Source organism: Chanodichthys erythropterus, chromosome 5 (assembly GCF_024489055.1).
Source record: "Chanodichthys erythropterus isolate Z2021 chromosome 5, ASM2448905v1, whole genome shotgun sequence".
NCBI lineage: Eukaryota > Metazoa > Chordata > Actinopteri > Cypriniformes > Xenocyprididae > Chanodichthys > Chanodichthys erythropterus.
The window spans coordinates 3,269,844-3,292,117 of record NC_090225.1 but is presented as its reverse complement, the minus strand read 5'-3'; the positions used below and the strand labels follow the sequence as shown (position 1 = coordinate 3,292,117).

The 22,274-nt window shown below is 37.3% G+C and overlaps 1 protein-coding gene across 4 annotated transcripts in view; it reads right to left on the bottom strand.

Moving 5' to 3' along the window:
• dntt (deoxynucleotidyltransferase, terminal) overlaps window positions 1-22,274 on the bottom strand; it is a 160,167-nt gene that overhangs the window by 115,047 nt on the left and 22,846 nt on the right. For 2 of the 4 annotated variants that reach the window (XM_067385687.1, XM_067385686.1), the window contains 2 exons: window positions 21,828-22,033; window positions 8,746-8,920 (listed from right to left, as the gene is read on the bottom strand). In XM_067385687.1, coding sequence (XP_067241788.1) covers window positions 8,746-8,920; window positions 21,828-21,880 — 228 coding nt within the window. In that variant the 5' untranslated portion in view covers window positions 21,881-22,033. Of the gene's footprint in view, window positions 1-8,745; window positions 8,921-19,147; window positions 19,336-21,827; window positions 22,034-22,274 lie in introns of those variants that run through there. The other 2 variants (XM_067385684.1, XM_067385685.1) reach the window with 1 other exon arrangement.

The following is a 22,274-nucleotide window of genomic DNA, read 5'->3' as shown; positions in this document are numbered from 1 at the left end:
CCAAAACATCATGTGCCCTAGTAACCACACAGAAAACCAAAGCAGCTGCATAGCAGCATCTTGGCAACCACATAGCAACACCACAGCAACCACCCAGAACACCCTAAACATCAGTAATGCAATCAAAGCAATCACCCCAAACACCCTAAAACGCCCTAGCAACCAAAGAGAACACCATAGTAATTGCATAGTAACACCCTAGCAACCACCTAGAATACTTTAGCAACTTACAATGAAGGAGGGCAACTAATAGCAACACTGCAGCAACCATCCAGAACACCCCCCCAAAAAATGACATAGTAATGCACAAGCAAGCACTCATAACACCCAAGCAATTGCATGGCAACACCCTAGCAACCACATAAAAGTATCACATCCTACATAAAAATACACGTCTCACTTAAAATCCAGCAACTGTGTTGCAATGCCCTAGTAACCACCAGAACACCCTAGCAACTGCATAGCAACCCCCTAGCAACAACCCAGAATACCCCAGCAATTGTATAGCAATGCCAAAACACCCTATGCACTAGTAACCACCTCAAACATCATAGTGACTGCATAACAGCATCTTGGCAACCACATAGCAACACTGCAGCAACCACCCAGAACACCCTAAAAATGCCCAAAAACATCCCCGCTAACACCCTAAAATGCCCTAGCAACCACCCAGAACACCATAGCAATTGAATAGTAACATCCAAGCAACCACCCAAAATACCCTAGCAACTACATAGCATCCTAGCAACCACCTAGAATGCCCCAGAAACTGTGTAGCAATGCCCTATTAACCACCAAGAACACCCTAGCAACTGCATAGCAATCACCAATAATACCCCAGCAACTGCGTAGCAATGCCAAAACATCATGTGCCCTAGTAACCACACAGAAAACCAAAGCAGCTGCATAGCAGCATCTTGGCAACCACATAGCAACACCACAGCAACCACCCAGAACACCCTAAACATCAGTAATGCAATCAAAGCAATCACCCCAAACACCCTAAAACGCCCTAGCAACCAAAGAGAACACCATAGTAATTGCATAGCAACACCCTAGCAACCACCCGAAATACCCTAGCAACCACCTACAACATCTTAGCATCACAGTGGAATCTTTTTCAGGGGTAAATGGTCACAATATCTTCAGAACATGTGAAAGTCTCATCATTATGCCTGATATTAGCTCACCAACACTGGAACATTAATCTCATCACACAGGAGTCATGGGAACAGCAAGATAATGGCCCTCATCTAGAAGACAGGAAGCATCAGAATCAATTACAGCTTTATGATTTACAATTACAGCCATAAAAGATGCAGTAGGTCCAGTTTATCCCTGATAAATTGCTATTTCATTTAGACATTGAAATATTCAACTCTCTCCCGGTTTCAAAAGGATTACAGCTGTAATGTCAGCGCTCCTGGGAATAATTGCTCGATGTGATGGAAGTCTGTACCCATGAAAATTACCTGCGCAATCATCTCGGCACATTGTGATAATGGCCGATTCAGAGATGCAGGGAAAGGGAATGCTAACATGCTGTTCTGACCGGGAGCTATTTTAGAGACGTTGCATATCTGAATGAAAAGAGGCCTGATATCTTCTCTCCCCTCTAGCAAAAGCATCAAGCGCTCAGAAGTGAGAAAAATCACAGCCATTTATTCGCCGTCAGGGGCATCACCTCCTTCACAGGCATAAAAAGTCTGAATATAATGCCTGTATTATGCCTATTTCAGGGCAAATAAGAAACTAATCTGAGCTCTTTTCCCATTAAGTTATGATAGTTAAAGGCACTTTTGAAATTAATTTCCTAGACCTCTCTGTGGGTCTCTGACATCAGGTGCCTTTTCACTGCCACTCAGGAAAAAACATTCATTTCTAATGTCTAAAAAAAAAATTGACAAATTCAAACCCCCTTAATATATATATATTTTTTTGTCCTAAACAACGAGACTACATGGATAGCAAATGAAGACTGAACAAAGTCTCATATTTGCTTAAGATACCCAAGTATGAAATCCAAAGTCAAATATTTCTCATCAAAATCACCATGGATTTTAACTGAGACAAAGCTGATACGTCACTTTCCTCTCTGTCTCCTGATTTATAACAGAGCAATGCTGAGAAATAGCATTCACTCTCATGCAACAACTACAATGTTTAGACAATTAGAGCTATCACACGGCTGCAAACCGATGGTTTTTTTGTTTTGTTTTGTTTTGTTTTGTTTGTCTGAGGATAGACTTTACTTTAACAGTGTGAAACAATGAAATCAAATGAATGCAGGTGAGGGAAGCGTCTGCTGTGGGTTAATGACCAACACTTGAACAGGTGAGCTGTGTCCGCTCAGGTTAATGAGATCACAGCCTGAACACTGGCGGGGTTCGGGTTCACATCCCTCCTGATTGGGCCTCGACTTCCTCTCCAAGTGCATGACTGATAGTGAAACAGATGTCTCTGAAGACACACACACACATATTTCACTCTCTGTACCCTTCCATGATTATCCCATCCGTCTAGATGGCAGCAAAATGCGTATTTATCTGCATTTCCTACAATCCTTACAAGTCAGTGGGTGTAATATCTGCAGCTTCTCTTCAGGAGAGAAAGGGACCCGACTGAAGCATGCCATTTTTAGAGCGCTAATAAAAGCTAATTCTTCTAAACCATTTTAGCATTTCTACACCTCACACACACATTGTGCATCATTTTTAAAGGGTACCTATAATGCTCCTTTTACAAGATGTAATACAAGTCTCTGGTGTCCCCAGAATGTGTCTATGAAGTTTCAGCTCAAAATCCCCCACAGATCATTTATTATAGCTTGTTAAATTTGCCTCTATTTGGGTGTGAGCAAAAACAAGCCATTTTTGTGTGTCCCTTTAAATGCAAATGAGCTGCTGCTCCCGCCCCCTTTCCAGAAGAGGGCGGAGCTTTAACAGCTCAACAACAACAAAGCTGGAGAATCTCACGCAGACAAAATGAGGAAAGTGTTCAGCCTTACATTGTTCAAACCGGAGTCGACACTGATGGAGAGACTCAGGAAGAAGTTACAACTTTTAGACGTTTCTGAATGGTTAGTGGATAAATTGATGTAGTTGCTGTGGAGTTGATTCAACTCATCCACTAGCATGTGCCGCCATGTTCATCTTTTGTGTTGAATTGACCCTCGTTTGGTGTAAAATGACGGCATGACAACAACACTCTACTACAACAACTCTTCCTCTTCTCTAAAGCAGCCCAACATGGCCCCGCCCCCTTTGTTGTGTGTTCTCGGGGGCGGGGTTTATGTACATTTTAGGGTTAGTGATGTCAACAACCCGGGAAGAAGTTCGTTGTAGTCCCTACCAGCCCAAAAAAAAGTGATTTCTGTAAAAGAAAATATCTCCCACTGCATTGAACAGCAACATTACACACTAACTAAAGTTAAAAAAGTGAAATCATAATCAAGGACCCCTTTAAAGGAATAGTTTACAGTCCAGGGTTGTTATCGTTAACTAAAACTAAAATGCTATACTAATTGTGTGGCTCAAAGAGCAGATCATAGTGCTTGCAACACCAAGGTCCAGGGAACTGATTGAATGTATACTTTAAATGCACTGAAAGGTCCTTTGGATTAAAGCGTCTATCAAATGCATGAATGTAAATAATATCACTGGTTCAGACCAAAAATTAAAAATGTCCTTAATTTTCTCACCTTTGTCAAAGCCTCTGTTTTCCATCCAAAAGTAATGGATAGTGATTCATTCTGCCAAAGACTAAAAACGGCCGTAAAAGCATAAAAGATGACTTGTTAGCAATATATTCCAAATCTGATAGCTTTGCGTGAGAAAAAGACCTAAATTGAAGTCATTCATTGATAATCTCCTCTTCTCAAATCTCATTTATAGTCTGACACACAAGAATCAATGGTGTTCAGGGTCAATGACATTCAAACCTGCTGTGATCCATCTAAAGGTGCCATTATTCTTCACACAAAGCATCAAATCACTTCATCAGACTTGGTATATATACTGTATATACATTTCTGTCCTTGACAACCATGGCCACTATATTGTCATACGAAAAAGAGTTGCATGAAGATTTTGCATGCAAATTTCTTCAAAGAAATAACAGCATACGAGTCTGGACTTACATGAGTCAATTCTAATTTTTGGCTGAATTATTCATTTAATGTCGCAGATCAATTATTGTCTTCTGCATCATTACCTGGCTCTTATACTTTTATCAATCAAAGCCGCTCGATGCCAAATGCCTCAATCAATGCCGGGTAAAAGTAAACAAGACATTTTCTGGTCTGCAGCACTAAAGCGGCTAAAAGACAAACTCAAGTTCACAGTCATACGTCCTCCGAGACACGTGGTGAGAGCACAGCTTTTCGGGCACGGTTGGCGGCGACGCAAGATGGACAACTTCTGCTCGTCTGTATCCCCACTGAGGAGGAGAAGAAAGATTAATGGAGTTTCTGAAACAGGCAGCATATTTCTTTATTTGGGGCACATATGCTGTGGAAGCGCCCACAGCGTTGTCCAGGGGTGGAGAATCAGTCTTCAGCGTCAGTTAGCGATGCGCTACGAGGCCCGGCGTCACACTGATGGGTCTATTTGGCGCTGTATTAAACATCACTCTGAGGCTGTCGGGCACTGGCCTTACGGCTTTATGAAATGTGCTTTTGCAACCAACACATGAAATGCAATGTCTTTTCCTATTATTTCCCAAAGTGGCTGTGAAGTTGCTTTCTATAGAAATGTAATTTAGGCGAATTCAAGCTCTGAGAACGGGTCAAAATGCTTTTTGGAGATAAAAGAATAATTTGGACGTAAAAATCCTGCATTCGTGAGCGTTTGCTGGTCAATTTCATGTTTTAAAACACATTAATATAAGAACCTGTAACACATTTTGTTTTTTAAATTTCAACCTTAAGTTCCAAAATGGTTATATCTTTTAAATTTACAGTGTCACCTCATGTCAGAAATGCTTTCGGGCTCTTAGCGCCACCCAGTGCTCAAGTTGTGGTTACTACATCTGAGAACAAAATCACCAAAAAGTACAACAGACTTAAAATCTAAGGGACTTTTTGTGCTTGAAATAGCTAAAACTTACACGTTGAAAAATAGAATAGAAATACATGTTTAGGTAGCAACATTCTTATGAAACAACACCAATGTCTATGGTAACATCCAAAAACTATAAAACGACCATAAAAACTATGATTTAAACAACTTTACAGTTAAAATAATACAGGTTTTGACAAAAATAAAAAGTTATATAAAATAATAAACCTAATAAATGATTATAAAGGTGACGAGTTTGCAGGTATGATACTAATTCTCTGGAAAAAAGTCTGAATATCACACAGTTTTGCTTAGCCAGTAAATGTATCATGTTGTAAAGAAAATTAGATATTAAAAAATTATATATATATAAAAAAAAAAAAAAAATGGTAGTGCCTTGGTTAGTGATTAATCATATAGATTTTGAGATTTCACTCTGCACATTTGGAAAGTTAAGGTTTTCAGTTGCATATTCATAAGGTTAATATTGATCAAATCAGCGCAAAATGTGATGAGCACATGACCTGTTTTAATTACTGCTTGTGAAACATCATGACTGCAGTTAACATGTTTGCCGTTGATGCTCAAACTAAACCGCGTGTGAGCGTTTAGCATATGAATAATTAATGAGGCCAGCACTTATTCGTTTATAATTCTAGCACTGCATGAATCAAGGCACATGCCATATATCATTTGTATAGTCTATTAAATAGGCTGTAAAGTAAAGTCTTTAGGTCACATCTAATTTGTAGCCTGTGTTTTTTGAATACTATGTATTTTTAAACAACATATTTTCACTTCACAGTAACATTATAACCCATTTTACAGACCCTTTTGTACACCTAAAGCTATTTTCTTTTACAAATACAGTGTTGATGACATATTTTTGCAGGCCAAAACCCAGAAACGAGTTTCATTTTAGCACTTATTGTTCCACTTTTCTTGGAATCAATGGGGTTTTTTAAACAGGTTTTTGGTTAAATGTCTGAAGTCTGCGTTGAACAAGATCTCAAGATTTTCACATTTTATTCAACCTATAATACATCAGTAAAACCTCCTTACTATTTTTAAAGCTTCCATTTGTTTTGAAAAAGGTTATTGCCAACAAGAAATGGGACTACAGATTAAATATCATCACACCAAACAGATAAACTCATCTCACTATACGCTTTCACAGCCACGTTGTGTTCATAATCTCGCTCTTGGTATAGTTCATTTAGCGCACACACACCAGGGTTGGAAATTTACGGGGCTTGGGGCAAAAATGGCACCAAAATTAATAAAAATGCTTCCAAAATCCAAGATATTGTGCAAAAAAAGTCTCCGTATAAGTTCTTGTTTTTAATATTTATAAGCAATATCGCACAAGCAAAAGTGCTGTTTTTCCGAATATCAGCACGTTTGCAAATGTGATATTGATTTTAAGTTAATCAGCTATTAGGTGACTTACATTTTAGACACAATATTGTCTGTTTTTTCTCTATTTTGCCAACGAAATATTTTCAAACAGTAGAGCCGTTGTGTGTCACTGAGCAGCACAGTTTCAGTTTCGTTACTGAACAAATCAGCATTTTTTAATGAATCGTTCTAATGAATGACTTGAAAACTCACTTGGTCACTTCTGCTTTGTCCAGCCATTTTGAACAAATCATATGACTGAATGATTCAATGACTCACTCGTTAAGACAATGATTTGCTGCCACCTACTGGTGGTTTTAGTATCATTTCATTTAAGCTTAGGGGCTGAGGAACAAAGGTTGAATGCATTTTTTGTTTTTGGCTGTGATTATAAGAATAGTTCTGTTAAAGAGATAGAACGCGTTCATAAACATACTATTAAAGGGTTAGTTCACCCAAAAATGAAAATTATGTCATTAATGACTCATGTCGTTCCAAACCCGTAAGACCTCCGTTCATCTTCGGAACACAGTTTAAGATATTTTAGATTTAGTCCGAGAGCTTTCTGTCCCTCCATTGAAAATGTATGTACGGTATACTGTCCATGTCCAGAAAGGTAATAAAAACATCATCAAAGTAGTCCATGTGACATCAGTGAGTCAGTTAGAATTTGTTGAAGCATCGAAAATACATTTTGGTCCAAAAATAACAAAAACTACGACTTTATTTAGCATTGTCTTCTCTTCCGGGTCTGTTGTATATCTGCTTTCACTCCACTGTGACGCTGCTTCTTCTTCTTTCCTGTTTTACAGCGGTTGCCATCCAGCTTATTGGTGCATTACCGCCCCCTTCTGCTCCGGGCAGTGACGCAGTTAGGACATCCGTGACATGCACACCTATGCACCATTTTAAAAAAATATAGCAATACCAAAATACAAACAATGTAGAATAGCTTGAATACAGCGTGCGTCTCCATCAGACTGTAAACGAAGATAACACATCAGCAGCGTCTTACATCAGCAGCGTCACTGCGGAGTCATGAACCACACTCCGGAGCAGAAGGGGGCGGTGATGCACCAATAAGCTGGATGCCAACTGCCGTAAAACAGGGAAGAAGAAGAAGAAGCAGCGTCACTGTGGAGTGAAAGCAGATATACAACAGACCCGGAAGAGAAGACAATGCTGAATAAAGTCGTAGTTTTTGTTATTTTTGGACTAAAATGCATTTTAGATGGTTCAAAAACTTCTAACTGACCCACTGATGTCACATGGACTACTTTGATGATGTTTTTATTACCTTTCTGGACATGGACAGTATACCGTACATACATTTTCAATGGAGGGACAGAAAGCTCTCGGACTAAATCTAAAATATCTTAAACTGTGTTCCGAAGATGAACGGAGGTCTTACGGGTTTGGAATGACATGAGAGTCATTAATGACATTATTTTCATTTTTGGGTGAACTAACCCTTTAAGAGTGAAATATGAGATACAATTTTAAATATAACAGAGATAAACTAATTGCAGTTGCATTGCATACAATGTTTTTGTCTTTTTTTCCTCTGACTGTTTAGTTGAAACAGCCAGGTCCCCATGCTAACTGCATGGCATCGCCAACAACGCATGAAATGGGCACAAGATCATCGAAATCGGACCATGGATGACTGAAAGAAAGTGGCGTGGTCTGACGAATCACGATTCCTGGTGCATCACGTCGAAGGCCAAGTGTGGATACGCCAATTCCCAACAGAGGCTATGGCAACTGGATGCAGTTAGGCGGACACAGGCCGTGGCGTTTTTCTTGGGACATTTCAGGCCCCATCATCCCAACAGCACAATCCCTGACAGTGGTCAGGTATCTGAACATTGTTGCAGACCATGTGCACCCATTCATGGCAACTGTGTTCCCTGCTGGTGATAGCCATTACCAACAGGATAATGTGCCATGCCACACTGCCAGAGTGGTTCGAGGATCATGGTGGTGAATTTCTGTTAATGCCTTGGCCTGATATGAACCCAAACGAATATTTGGAAAAGCGGATTCACGCTACATCACCGCCACCCCACAATGTATGGGAACTGGAGGACCTGCTGTTGACATTATGGCATCAGATACACCAGGAGACCCATCGCCACCTCGTCGAATCAATGCCTCACCAAGTGGCCGTTGTTGTGTGTGTTTGGAGGGCGGGGCATTGGAGAGCAGGTGATGGTATTTACAGCTCAAATAAAGCTGTGTTATTTTAGCATGTTTTGATGAAACCATGTGTTATCTCAAGTGCACTTACTTGTATGTAATGTCTCAGTTCCACAGGCACGGGCCGTCCAGCGCTCATGCTCTCAGTAAACCAGCTGACATTCAGCACGTGTTTGTCTTGCATCTCTCCGAATCCCTGCTCCTCCAGCCAGTTCCAGAGTTCCTGTGCTGCGTTTCCCTCAGACACGACGTGAGTCACGTTACCACTGCGAATGTCAGACAGATACGCAGCATTAGACGCATGCAAGTGCACCTTAGATTGTGTGGCACATGAGTAGCTGTTTGTAAAGCACCTTAATCCAGTTCACATCTACTCCACGATTGATTGATTCTCACACACACACACCCACACTCTCTCGTTCTGCATTTTTAATTTCTCTAGCGGTTGTCTGTGATCAGATTATGCAGTATGAAATCAAATCAGGTGGAGCTGCTTTAGGATGTGGATGTGATGTGTCTGATCAGAAGCACAAGTAAATTGACACAAACACACGGTCAGTCGGTGGAAGTCCTGAGCACCGAGCTTTCAGCACTCTGCTAAATTACCGTCCATCAAAGCAGTCAGCTAAACGAAATTACCCACATCGTACTTGCAATCAGCGTACTGGGAAGTACAATAGCAGAACGGACTGGTGACTGCTGTGGATGTTTGAAATTAGCCACAGACTGAGGGTAAATCGACCGGTGACGTGACCTGAGAGACTAATTTTCCCACCTCTGTTCCTCATCAAATGTGGCTTGTTTGATAAACACACAAAAAAAAAAATAATGTGATCTTTTATTGTTTGACTACTATTATTTATGCACTATTATAGTAGTTAAAATGAGCTTATTTATTTATATTTTGAGTTTGCATTATAATTTTAGTTAAAGGTTTAGTCATTTTTATGTGATTTTTTTATACCTCTATTTTTGCTTTAATTAATTTTCATTTCAGTTTTAGTGCTTCAATTTAAACTTTTTTATTTCAGTTCATTGCCAAGGCAACATTTCTAATTTATGTTTAAGTTTTTCATCTAATATTTATATTAGTTAATATAGTATATATTATATATTTATACTAATATTTATACTGTCTCTCTCTCTCTCTCTCTCTCTCTCATATATATATATATATATTATATATATATATATATATATATATATATATATATATATATATATATATATATTATATATATATATATATATATATATATATATAATATATATATATATATATATATATAATATTATATATATATATATATATATATATATATATATATATATATACACACTGTTTTTTCAGTATTATTTCAAATAAAGAAAACTTAATCTCGTATATTATTATTTAGCTTTTTTAGTTTTAGTAATTGTAGTACTTCAAATTTAATATTTCTAATTTTCATCCAAATTTAAGTAAGTCTTTAATATAATACGTTAATTCTCAGCTTAATTTCAGTTAATGAAAAGTTAATAGTTTTAGATTTTGTAATAATAACAACACCGGTTTGACTAGAAAGCAGAGAAACGATACATTAGCAGAGTCATGAAAACAAATGAGCATATTTAATGCTTTTTACAGTTTCTAAGGAAAATAATGGTGGTGTTTGCCTGTGCAAAAAAAGTTATTTAATTTTTTTCTGTGATAAAGAATGTTTAATTTATAATTTTTAACTTAATTTTTAATAAAATTAAAAATGAATGAAAACAAAATTAATCAATTACAACAAAATCCATAAAATCCATAATTGGAACCACTAACTTGGAACTTCTATATATTAAGCCCGACAGAATCCTCTAAGATTCTATATAGAACCTTCTACAGTATATGACTTATTTGCAGTGGTGGGGAAAGTTTATTTTAAAAGTAATGCATTACAATAACTAATTGTGTGTTGATTTTTATGGAAGGTATTGCTTTAAATTACTTTTGTGTTACTTTAGTTTTTCTCATCTAGGCTAGGCTTGCTTGTTTGTTCTTTAATAGCAAACAAAAAAATATAAGTGTAAAGGACTTCTCACACTAAAAGTGAAATGAATAAGCTTTAGGCTGAAGGAAATGCAAATTCACATCTGTACAATAGAGGGCGCAGCTTAAACAAAGCTTTCAGCTGTGCTGCCATTCTGGATTGCATAAGAGTAGGAAACAGAAGAAGAAAGTTAAACACTCTTACTTCAGCAAAAGAAACAAGAAAAAAAAATGAAACACAAATGCAATGTTTTTTGTTAAGTCATTTTTGCTTATTAGTATGGTTGAACTGGATCATCACAGGCCAGAACCAAAGACAATGGTTAATAAAGTAGGCCTATATTTGTGGAATTTAACATGAAATTATTTTGCATTTCACAGTTTTTATTCATTTTGAGGATCCTGAATCTGTTTTTGTACAAGTGAGATGAATAAACGCATACATTCAGTCTAGAACTACAATAACCATCATGTTGTTCACACACAGCTCACACAACTCCACTGTACTTAAGGTGCGTTCACGCCATGCTGTAATTCCAATTTATAAGCTAGTAATGTTCTAAGAGCTTCTAGTTGTACAAGTGACCGTAGCAGATTCATTTAAAGGCGTTGACAGTTTTGCCATAGAATGCTTAATTGACCGTTCGCAAAGACCCGCCCCCTTTAGTTACTGTTGCTTTGTCCGACAAGCCATGCCGCTCTCATTGCGGAGCAAAGAGGACACTGACAACGTGTCGACAGACAAGACAGAGCAGGTTACTTTTGATATGAAATAATATTTTTTAAAGAAATTTAAACAATAAATAACGTTTTGTGTCTCTTTAATGTGTCGTGACCATAGACTGTAAAAAAAGATGGACGACGCGACGTCGCTTCCTTCCATTGTATTGAACTGAAGCCAAAATGGGCTGATGAATGGGCGCTGACACGTTACGCAATACGTCAAAAAAAAAAAAAGTTTGGAGCCTGGGCATGCGCAGAAGAAATCGTCAGTTGAGCCGGAGGCGGAGTCGCGATATCAAACTTCCGCCCAGACGACTGCGTCATCATTCATGTATTTTAAATAGACTATAAAAATTATACACAATTTAAAAGTCTACCTATAAAATAATAGGCTATTCTGTTTCTAGAGCAATAATATTTTTGAAACAGCAAATTCAGTAGATAAAATCAATATAATATGCCACTAGAAACAACTCTAAATCGTCAGAAACGGTCCTGCCATTTTAAATCAAGTTCAACTAACGTTACAGGAGATCGATTGCTGTAATTAGAGTAAGCTATCATTAGTTTTGTCCTGCTAATTATTATTTTATACCCATAAAAATAATAAGTAACTGCCAGATAACGATCACCTGCTTTTTCCCGACATGGTTAACATTAGGTGTGTTATCTTAACTAATAACATTTATTATAGCTTATAACTCCCACATTTGATGTTACAGAAAAAAAGTTCAGTGATCCGTCAGACCCTGTAGGTCGGTTAGTACAGTTTACTGCTGAACAACTCATTTTGTTAGTGTTAATGACAAAGAAATCGAAAATTAACAGTTAGTTACTACATCTTCAATCTCCCCTCGAAGCTCCGACAGTCCTCAGACAACCTGTCAATCAACTTCGAATCATGACGACACGCCCCGTTTTATAGAATCAAATTGCTAGCTAAAATCTAAATCATCACAAAAACGAACAATTGAATATATATCAGTGTGATAACAACTACCTTAAATGACCAAAACCATCTTTCAGAAAGTTTTATTTGAAGCAGAATTTATTTTTAAGTTTTCACTGAAGTCTCATTCGACTGTATTGAGAGGGCGGGGTTTATGACCTGTACTGCATCCAGCCTCCAGGGGGCGATCAAAGAGCCCGTGGCTTCACTTTTCAGAACGTATGAGACACACCCGGTCGTGACAGATCGCTGTAGCGCCTCAGTTCAAGCGGCTCGTGAACCATTTCATTTCTTCTTACTAGTTCATTTATAGCATCAAATAAACATGAATGAACATCAGAAGGAATGTTGTTTCAACCGCAGAAAGAGGTCAGTACACACCATTTCAAGTTCAAGTCCACTGACTGCTTTGTCGGACAAAATGGTGGATTCGGCGTTATGATTGGTTAGATCGCCTGTCAATCAAGCTCCCCTTTTCACGGACTGTGATGACGCGTTTTAACGTACATCAGCATCGTAAATCTTGCAAAGTTTTTTAAATGTTCATTTTTTTTAAAAAGTATGTACATTTAGAACACTATACTTAATATTGTATTACCTTTTCATCAAATTACAAAAAAATAGTTAACGTTGCTGTCAGGAGAGTGACGGTAAAGTTGACATCTTTCTCTCTTCTGACTGCCGTTATCAATCTTTTTTTCATCTTTTTAAAAGTTGTGAAAACACTGTTGTGAGATTTTCTTTTGCTATTTGTGAAAATGGGAACACAAAAAATATATATTTAAAGGGACAGTTCACCCAAAAATGAAAATTTGATGTTTATCTGCTTACCTCCAGGGCATCCAAGATGTAGGTGACTTTTTTTCTTCAGTCGAACGCAAATTATGAATTTTAACTGCAACCGCTGCCGTCTGTCAGTTAAATAACGCTAGTGGATGGGAACTTCAACTATAACAGTAAATAAAACTTGCTAAGACAAATCAAAATTAAAACCTGCGGCTCGTGACAACACATTAATGTCCTAAGACACGAAACGATCGGTTTGTGAGAGAAACCGAACATTAATTATATAATTTTTACCTCTAATACACCACTATGTCCAACTTCGTTCAGCTTCCTGTTAGTGAGGTCAAAAAACGCATTCTGAAGACGGAAGTGATGTCTCGCCCATATACTTCAATGAGCGTGAGACATCACTTCCGTTGTCAGAGCGCGATCAGACCTCACTAACCGGAAGCTGAACGAAGTTGGACATAGTGGTGTATTAGAGGTAAAAAATGATATAAATACTGTTCGGTTTCTCGCACAAACCGATCGATTCGTGTCTTAGGACATCAATGTGTCGTCACGAGGGTTTCATTTGGATTTGTCTATGGAAGTTTTTTTGACTCTTATTGTTCAAGTTCCCAATCACTGCTATTATTTGACTGACAGCAGCAGTTGCAGTTAAAAATCATAATTGCGTTCGACTGAAGAAAAAAAGTCACAGACATCTTGGATGCACTGGGGGTAAGCAGATAAACATCATTTTCATTTTTGGGTGAACTATCCCTTCTCATTCACCGCCATAAATGTGAAAAGGGTCTATTACGGCATGGCGTGAACGCAGCATTACTCCCAATTCCTCTGAACATGGAGACAGGAGAGCTGTCAGTCAATAAATGGGAAATCAAAGCAACTTGCATTACTTATTTGAAAAAGTAACTCAGATATGTTGTTGTAAATTTAAAAGTAATGCATTACTGATTACTTGGAAAAAGTAATCCGATTACGTAACTTGTGATGTGTTACCCCCAACACTACTCATTTTTGACTCTGTATTTATTCCTTCAAAGGACTATCACAAGAAGCTCCCCAAGCAACCTCTGAGCAAGAACATTTCCCTCTTACATCAAACTCCACTGGAAGCAAATCACAGTTTGATTTATTAAACAGCTTCGTGGTTATAAAATAGGATGTGCATTATGAATGTTTTTACAGTTCATCTCCAGTCATTCTTGTGCAATGTCTCTCTGCCGTCTCTATCACGACATGCTTTCTGTGTATTACCCGGGGATTTTTTATAGGGCATTGTATTATCAGACTCTTACTGATATCAAATCCTCACTGGCTTATAAAATGTCAGTTTTGGGCTCATCACGATCTGTTTCCTGTGGTTGGCTGCAGACAGCAGTGCGCAGCCGTAGGCCGCTCAAGCTCAAGCTGCATTTCTGGGAATGGTGCCATCCCTCAGCTGGGTACGGCACGATATGCTACGGCAAACTGCTGGCTGCTGTTATGCCCGTCTACCCGAACAACTCCCACTGGTGCTCCTCCACCTGCACAAACTGGCAGCAACAGCCCTGGATCGCTTCTGACCAAGCAGCCATGAAGAGAAGAATAACAGACGACACTTCACACACGCGGTTTATTATATTACACACTTTGATGCCGCATGAGTCATTTACGCCTTTGAATTCAGAGCAACAAATCATCATATTAGAATGATTTCTGAAGGATCATGTGACACTGAAGACTGGAGTAATGATGCTGAAAATTCAGCTTTGATCACAGAAATAAATTACGTTTTACTATATATTCACTTTATTTTAAATTGTAATAATATTTGACAATATTGCTGTTTTTCAGTAAATGCAGCTCCGGTGACTATAGGAGTCATTTCTTTCAAAAACTTTTAAAAATCTTAAATATTCCAAACTTTTGCCTGATAGTGTAAGTTAGTCTATACTTGTACTTGTTGGTTCTTTCTTTGAGTGACTGATTAATTCTGTTAAATCAATAATTACCAAGCTGCACGATGAGGTTTTAATAGATGGTTTCTGTGCTATTATTACAACATAATTTTCTACAGAACCTTCTGTCTAGAAACTCACGGAGACACCAGCTGCCCTGCTCATTATCACTGGGATTTGCATAAAATTCTATGCAAATTAAAATATTATACAGTGAAAAATAGATCATTTAACTGTTTGCCAGAGAGATGTATGTCACTCACTGTCTTTAAATGGGGAAATATCTCTACTGGGATCTGAATGACTGGGATTTAAAGGGAAAAAGTGTGTTTTCACACTTGGTTCATGGTTCATTGACTTTACTTGTACAATCACGGTGTGTTTGTTTCGTCACGGAGATATGCTTTTAATGCATTTGTCACTGTACACACGCACACACAGAATCGTGTCTGCCATTAATCCACTGCACGAGATACTTTGCAAATATTTTTTTATATTGCATTGCAATGAATACTAGTTGAATCAATCAGCTCATTGCTTGTACTTTTAGTTAATCTGCTAACAGTGATTGTAAATTAATTGCCTAAATTATTACATTATTTGCAAAATGCATTCTTAAATTGTAATGTTGACATGCATTCTCTGTAAAGCTGCTTTGAAACGATATATATTGTGAAAAGCGCTATACAAATAAATGTGAATTGAATTGAATTGAATCAATCTGCTATAAGAAATGACATTAGTGCCATCAGTGCCATTTAAGTTAGGCCAGATTGAATTCACAGATGGTTTGAATTCCATACAACCTTTTCCAAGCTTATTTGGATGTGGTTTCTTTGGACAACTGCTTTTACAGCATCCAAACAAACAAAAGTCTTTGGCTTGCATCAAAAACTCTAATGTGACAGAATTCTGATTTATTTATAAACCGAGCAGCGAGTTGTAATCGTCCGCATTCCAAGTTCTGTTAATGTGAAAAATGAACTGTTAGTTTAATGCTTAGCCGAGCTGTAATGCTAGATTCTGAAGAATGAATTACATCACAGTTCACCTATCTATACTATGCCCTAAAAGTATCTACTGTTTTAGTGAAGAAGTAGTAAATACTTTTGAGTGTGTACCAGAACTACTTTGTCATTAATTGTATCTTTTCCGCTCTGTTGCTTTAAACTGCCCTGTCAATTATCTTGTCACAGTTTAAATCCTCCACATTCAATTTAAGAGAGAAATATAGTCACACGTTGATCTGCCAGTTGTCTCCTCATGTTTTGCATAATGATGCATTTAAAAGTTAATGACCAAATGCGTCTTTATAAAAGTTCACAATACTATTGCACATGAAATATAATGTGGATAACACTAAATAAATATCTTTTTGTCAGGTTTGTTACTGATTATTAGTCAATCAAATGCATCTAAACCTCTCTACTAAAACCGTCGGTCTCACATATCTGCCATGTTTGAACTTTAAACGAAATCGAAGAACGAAATGATGTCATTTCGAATAAAATCAGTTCGTTTTGGAAGTTTGAAACTACCAGTGGTCCGTGGCCCTTACGTAAGGTAGGTGTGCACTTTCAGGTGGAAAATCTTTTCCAGTTTATTTCTCCTCACGAGTCGTGGAAGTCAGATGTCCGACAGTCCGACACATGAACACTGCAGAGTTGCTTTATAGTAGAAATATTGTACTTCTGATGAAATGAGAAACTGATACTGTTTTTCATGTTTAATACGGTAAATCTGCTTGATTTTAAGCAATCTATTGTATAAAATGCTATAATATAAACATGAGGTTTTTTTACTGGAGTGCCGAAATACAGAGCTTGAGTGCAAACACACATATCTACAATGCAATTCTTATGCTTTATTAAAATGCTTGCTAATTTCTCAATTTATTTTGTTGTGTTTATTTTGTTATTGAGAGTAACTGCACATATTTACATATTCACCTAAAGCCCTGGGTATACTTTGTTTTTTTTACATGTACGCTATTGTACAGTTGAACGCACAGCCTTATACTTCACTTGACTTATGTGCGTACACAGGCATTCAACGCACGCGCAGTTTTGAGCAATCACTCGCCATGAGTTAAAATCCAACATCTTTGTATTCTTTCATACTAGAGTTGAACAAATGAGGGCACTTTCTAACCTCTTACAATCTCTTGTCTATGTACGCCTCCATTGTAGCTGTATCTTGCATGCGTTCCGGTTCTGTTTATGTTCAGTTTATGCCATTTTTCTTTGACTACCTTGTGAATCAACACCCCCAGGGCACGGTTGCCACCTTGTGGATAAACTAATTACTGCAAAAAAAAAAAAAAAAAAAAAACATGCGCACGTGCGACCTGCACTTACAAGTACGCATTAGGCATGTAACAGTATCAAATTTTCATGTTGCGATTAATTGATGAAGCTTTTATTATGGTATACGGTATTATCACGATATTAAAATAATTTTTGTCATAGTTTAACAGGTTTAAGAACTCTTTTTGTAATAAAACAAAAACAACTCTGACTGAAATTTTCAAACAGATTAAAATGCAAAAGAATTAGGCTATAAAGAACAACAGATAACACTTTATTTAATGCATTAACTAAGATTGAGCAATAGCTACATTTGTTACAGAAAGTGTTATTTTTTTGTTAATGTTAGTTTAGAAACACAACTGATCATTGTTAGTTTTATCTCAGGTCCATTAAATAAGCTATTTTGATTTTAGTAATGTTATTAAATAGTAACTAAGAAATTAACATTAATTAATAATAATTAATACTTTATAAGTATTTTTATTGTCAGTTTAGTGATAATGAATTAACATGTTAACTAATGAAGCCGTATGTCTCAAAGTTTTACTGAACAATAACAAATAATCAGAACATTTCTAATCATTAGGGCATGTTGTAGTCCAGATTAAAATATAAAAATGTTTAGGTTTGAAAATAAATATCCTTTTAAGTCTTTTTTAAGTATTCAGTATTTGGTGCTGTGATGAACAACACTGAGATTACAAAAAAATGAATGGCTGTTTGAAGCATTTTAAAAACTTCTCTAGCGCAGTTACTTTGTTTGCACGGTTTCCGTGGTAACCGCTGCACGCTGCTGTTCCATCAGCGCCCTCTGCTGTCAGAGAGTGAACGCGCACTTTCATTCAGCTCGTCTCCTTCACTCGTTCAGTCATGTGCTTCTCGTGCACGTTGGGATTGTTTACATCTGAGCGCGTGTCCTTTTGACGCAGAATACAGCGGTGTTGTGCATTTTATACGATTGATGGGTAAAGTATTCTTAATTAGCTTATAAAAAATTAAAAATTGGTAATAAATTATTATTTACAGTATTCTGAAGTGCCGACGATTACAATATCGTGCATATTCATTATCGCGATTTAAGTCTAGTACGCATGGTTACAAAAATCCGGCGGTGCGCGTTCTGAAGACAAAATTCACGTCAGGTGCACTATACGCTGACCCTTGCATGTGCGTAAAAAGCGAACTATACTTTGGGCTTAACGGTCACTCTCAGCAGTGTGAACGGCATCAGATGTTCAATTACAGTATATCACCGCTCACGTATTTCAAACTTCGTTTTACCCCTAAACGAAGAACGAAAAAGAACTTCGCTTGAAATGTATCAGGGCCTTAACACTTTTTATTCATGTTTGTAGTTCTAAACAAATCCTCATCCGACACGTGATACGCAAAATGCGCCGTTAGAGTGTGCACGGATCTGCACTTCGGATTCTAACCGGAAAAGTAGACCATCCAGGTATCTTTGGAATACTAATTTCAACATACTACAATTTGGGACACTCTAATTCTATTTAGAATGGATAGTATGCGAATTGGGAATTAGCAAGCGTTTCATCTCATGTATTTGGTAGTGTTTTCTCCCTGTTGAAAAAAACAGCATATGCTGGTTAGGTATGTTTTGAAGTATGGCAGCTGGTTTAAGCTGGTTAAGTGCTGGTCCTAAGCAACCAGCTAAAGACCAACTAAGGACCAGCTCAAACCAGTTGCCAAACTTCAAAACATACCTAACCAGCATGCTGGTTTTTCAACAGGGCCGTGCGACATACCTGAGAGCGTCGTCCACGCAAAACCCCTTTGATCTGGCCAGATTAGAGAGAAAATTCCTCCTGCTTTTTCCCATCCTCCTCTCCACCAGGTACACCTTCACATCCCCGAACTTCACCTCCCCGCGACCCTGAGTGAAGGTGACTTCGGGCCGCCGACGCTTTCGAGTAGGAAGAGCTGTGGAAAACATCTCTGCACCAGAGCCTAGGGCTTCTGTTGCTGTGTTTCATCAGTTGCATTGGGTGATGTCTTATTTTTCTGTTGAAAGACAAAACTGGCAGTTGGTGTGGCGTGTTTGTTTATGGTTTGGCAAAGAAGAGTCTTACAGGTGCTTTAGATTTGGCACTCGTGCTGATAGGGCACTGCCAAAACTACCACTAACAGATGGATGGAGAGCACTGGGTCATGGGGAAGAGAAAAAAGGAAAAAATAACATCAGCATCAAGGGAAAAGTTGAATAAATACAACTGAGGACATTTTCACAAACACACTGGTATTGCAATGACACCACAGGCCTGTTTACCACATATTAATGGCTGATTCTTTAATTAAGGCCTCTACGAATTTATAAAATTATAAAGAAATTAATTGTTTCTGAATAAAAATCTTGGTTTGGTTTGTAAAGGACATCTATCAAAGCTAATCTCATCTTGGATAATGTTTAAAGAGTTCCCAGAAATGAACATTTCTCTCATCATTCACTCACTCTCATGTTGTTCCAAATCTGAATGTCTTTCTTTCTTCTGTGTAACACAAAAGATATTTTGAAGAATGTTGGTAACCAAACAACATTAGAGATCATTGACAAAAAAACAAACAAAAAAAACACTGAGAAAATATCTTCTTTTGTGTTCAGTCAGTTTTGGAAGGTGAATACATTTTTGTGTGAACTATCCCTTAAAAATCTTGAAATTAGATGTGTGACTGTCAATTATTTCCATTTTAAATAAATAAAAAAATCATGATTATACACTCTAAAAAATGTTGGGTTGAAAATGGACAAACACAGCAATTGGGTTGTTTTAACTCAGTGGTTTGCCCAACTGGCTGGGCAGCTTTATGTAACCCGACTATTGTTTAAAAATGACTAAATGGCTGGCTTAAAATGAACCCAAAATAGGTTGGAAATTTAAAAATCAGACACATAATTATTACTAGAGGCAACAATAATAATCAAAAGGTGAACATTTATTAAGCAATTTAATAAATGTTTATTGTTTAATTATTATTCATTAAACATTAACAAATGTTCATTTATTAAACATATAAATAAATGTTCATTTCCAACATATTTTGGGTTAATTTTAAGCAAGCAATACAGTCATTTTTAAACAATAGTTGAGTAAAATAAAACTACCCAGCAGGTTGGGCAAACATTTCACCCAACTGCTGGGTTAAAACAACCCATTCGCTGGGTTTGTCCATTTTCAACCCAACTTGGGTTGTTTTTAACCCAGCAATTTTTAGAGTGTAATGACTGCATTATTTAAGGCAATTCTACATTAAAAACTACAATTTCATTTCTGAGAAAAACAGAAATTAAAAAACTAATATTACAGTAAATGGTTTTGATTTATATGACAATAGCGTTTAATCAGTTATAAGGAACCTATTATGCCCCTTAAACAAAATGTAATATAAGTCTCTGGTGTCTCCAGAATGTGTCTCTGAAGTTTCAGCTCAAAATCCCCCACAGATCATTTAGTATAGCTTGTCAAATTTGCCCCTATTTGGGTGTGAGCAAAAACACGCATGTCCCTTTTTGTGTGTCCCTTTAAATGCAAATGAGCTGCTGCTCCCGCCCCTTTTCCAGAAGAGGGTGGAGCTTTAACAGCTCAACAACAACAAAGCTGGAGAATCTCACGCAGACAAAATGAGGATTGTCAGTAACGGTGTTTCATATAGATATCAACATCTGCACCAAATTGCATACTTTTCCTCAAGTATGAGCTCCACTTCCATAAAAGCCTGATGTAGTAAAAAAAAATGTGTATATATATATATATGTCTAAAGATTCAATAAACCGTTCCATTTCCTGACTATTATTTCATGTCAGGCTTCACAGGCTTAAAACAGAATACAAAAAAGTTGAAGACTGAATACTGCAAACTCATCCTCTTCTATAACACAATGGGATGTGGGCAATATTAGCCTAAATACAAAAAAAAAAAAAAAAAGCATGGATGCAAACATTACAAATCCTCTAGAAATAGTTCAAAACAAGCACCTTTGGCATACTATACTTTATGGTCAATAGTATAGAAACCACTTTCTAATAAATGGCTTTGGCTATGCAATAATTCCAGATTATCACCAGTAAATAATGTCTATATGGATGTTGCTTTGTGCTCAGGCGGTTCATACTGGAATAGAGAAACACACTCCATAAACTGTTGCAACAGAGTTGAAAGCACACTGTTCCCTAGAACGTCATTACATGCATTGCAGTTTGTCCTCAGTGAAATCACTGAAACCTGTTCATTAGAATCTGTGCATGCTTTTGGCCATTTAATGCATTTTCATCATCATTTTCATACATGTAGTGTGCATACTGGGATTCATTCCTTGTTTGCAGCCAAAATATCTTTAAAAAGCACGGTAAAATAGAAAATATATAATAAATAAAAAAAAAGTGCTTACATGAGTGTGTTTTAGTGCAGGTGCATAATAATGAACTTTACCTTGTTTTCTTGTTGCATCTCAGAAGTCCTGAATTTCTCCACCAAGTTGTCATGGGATTTGGTTGGACTGGTCACAGTGATCAGCCTCTACAGCTGTCCAGTAACGTCCAGCAGTTTCCTCACAGACGCGGCACATATGTAGTACAGACCACCATCCTGTTCCCACCGCAACACCATCTGCCTGAGCGAGCTAATGAGCCTACCTGCTAAGAAGAAACCCTTCATTAGATGCTGAATGGACGTGAAGTACCATATGTGGAAATGAACTGGTCATTGAGGGCTTTTTAGATCTTTATTATGCCTTTTCTTTACAGAAGAACTCACACTGTTTCCCTCAGTGCATCATTCACTTCCTACTGCTTCTTTTGTTTATGCTTTGTTGATTTTTTTCCCCAGTTTTTATTTTGCTTTTCTTTTCTTCATCTCTGTTATTCTTGGTGGTGCTTA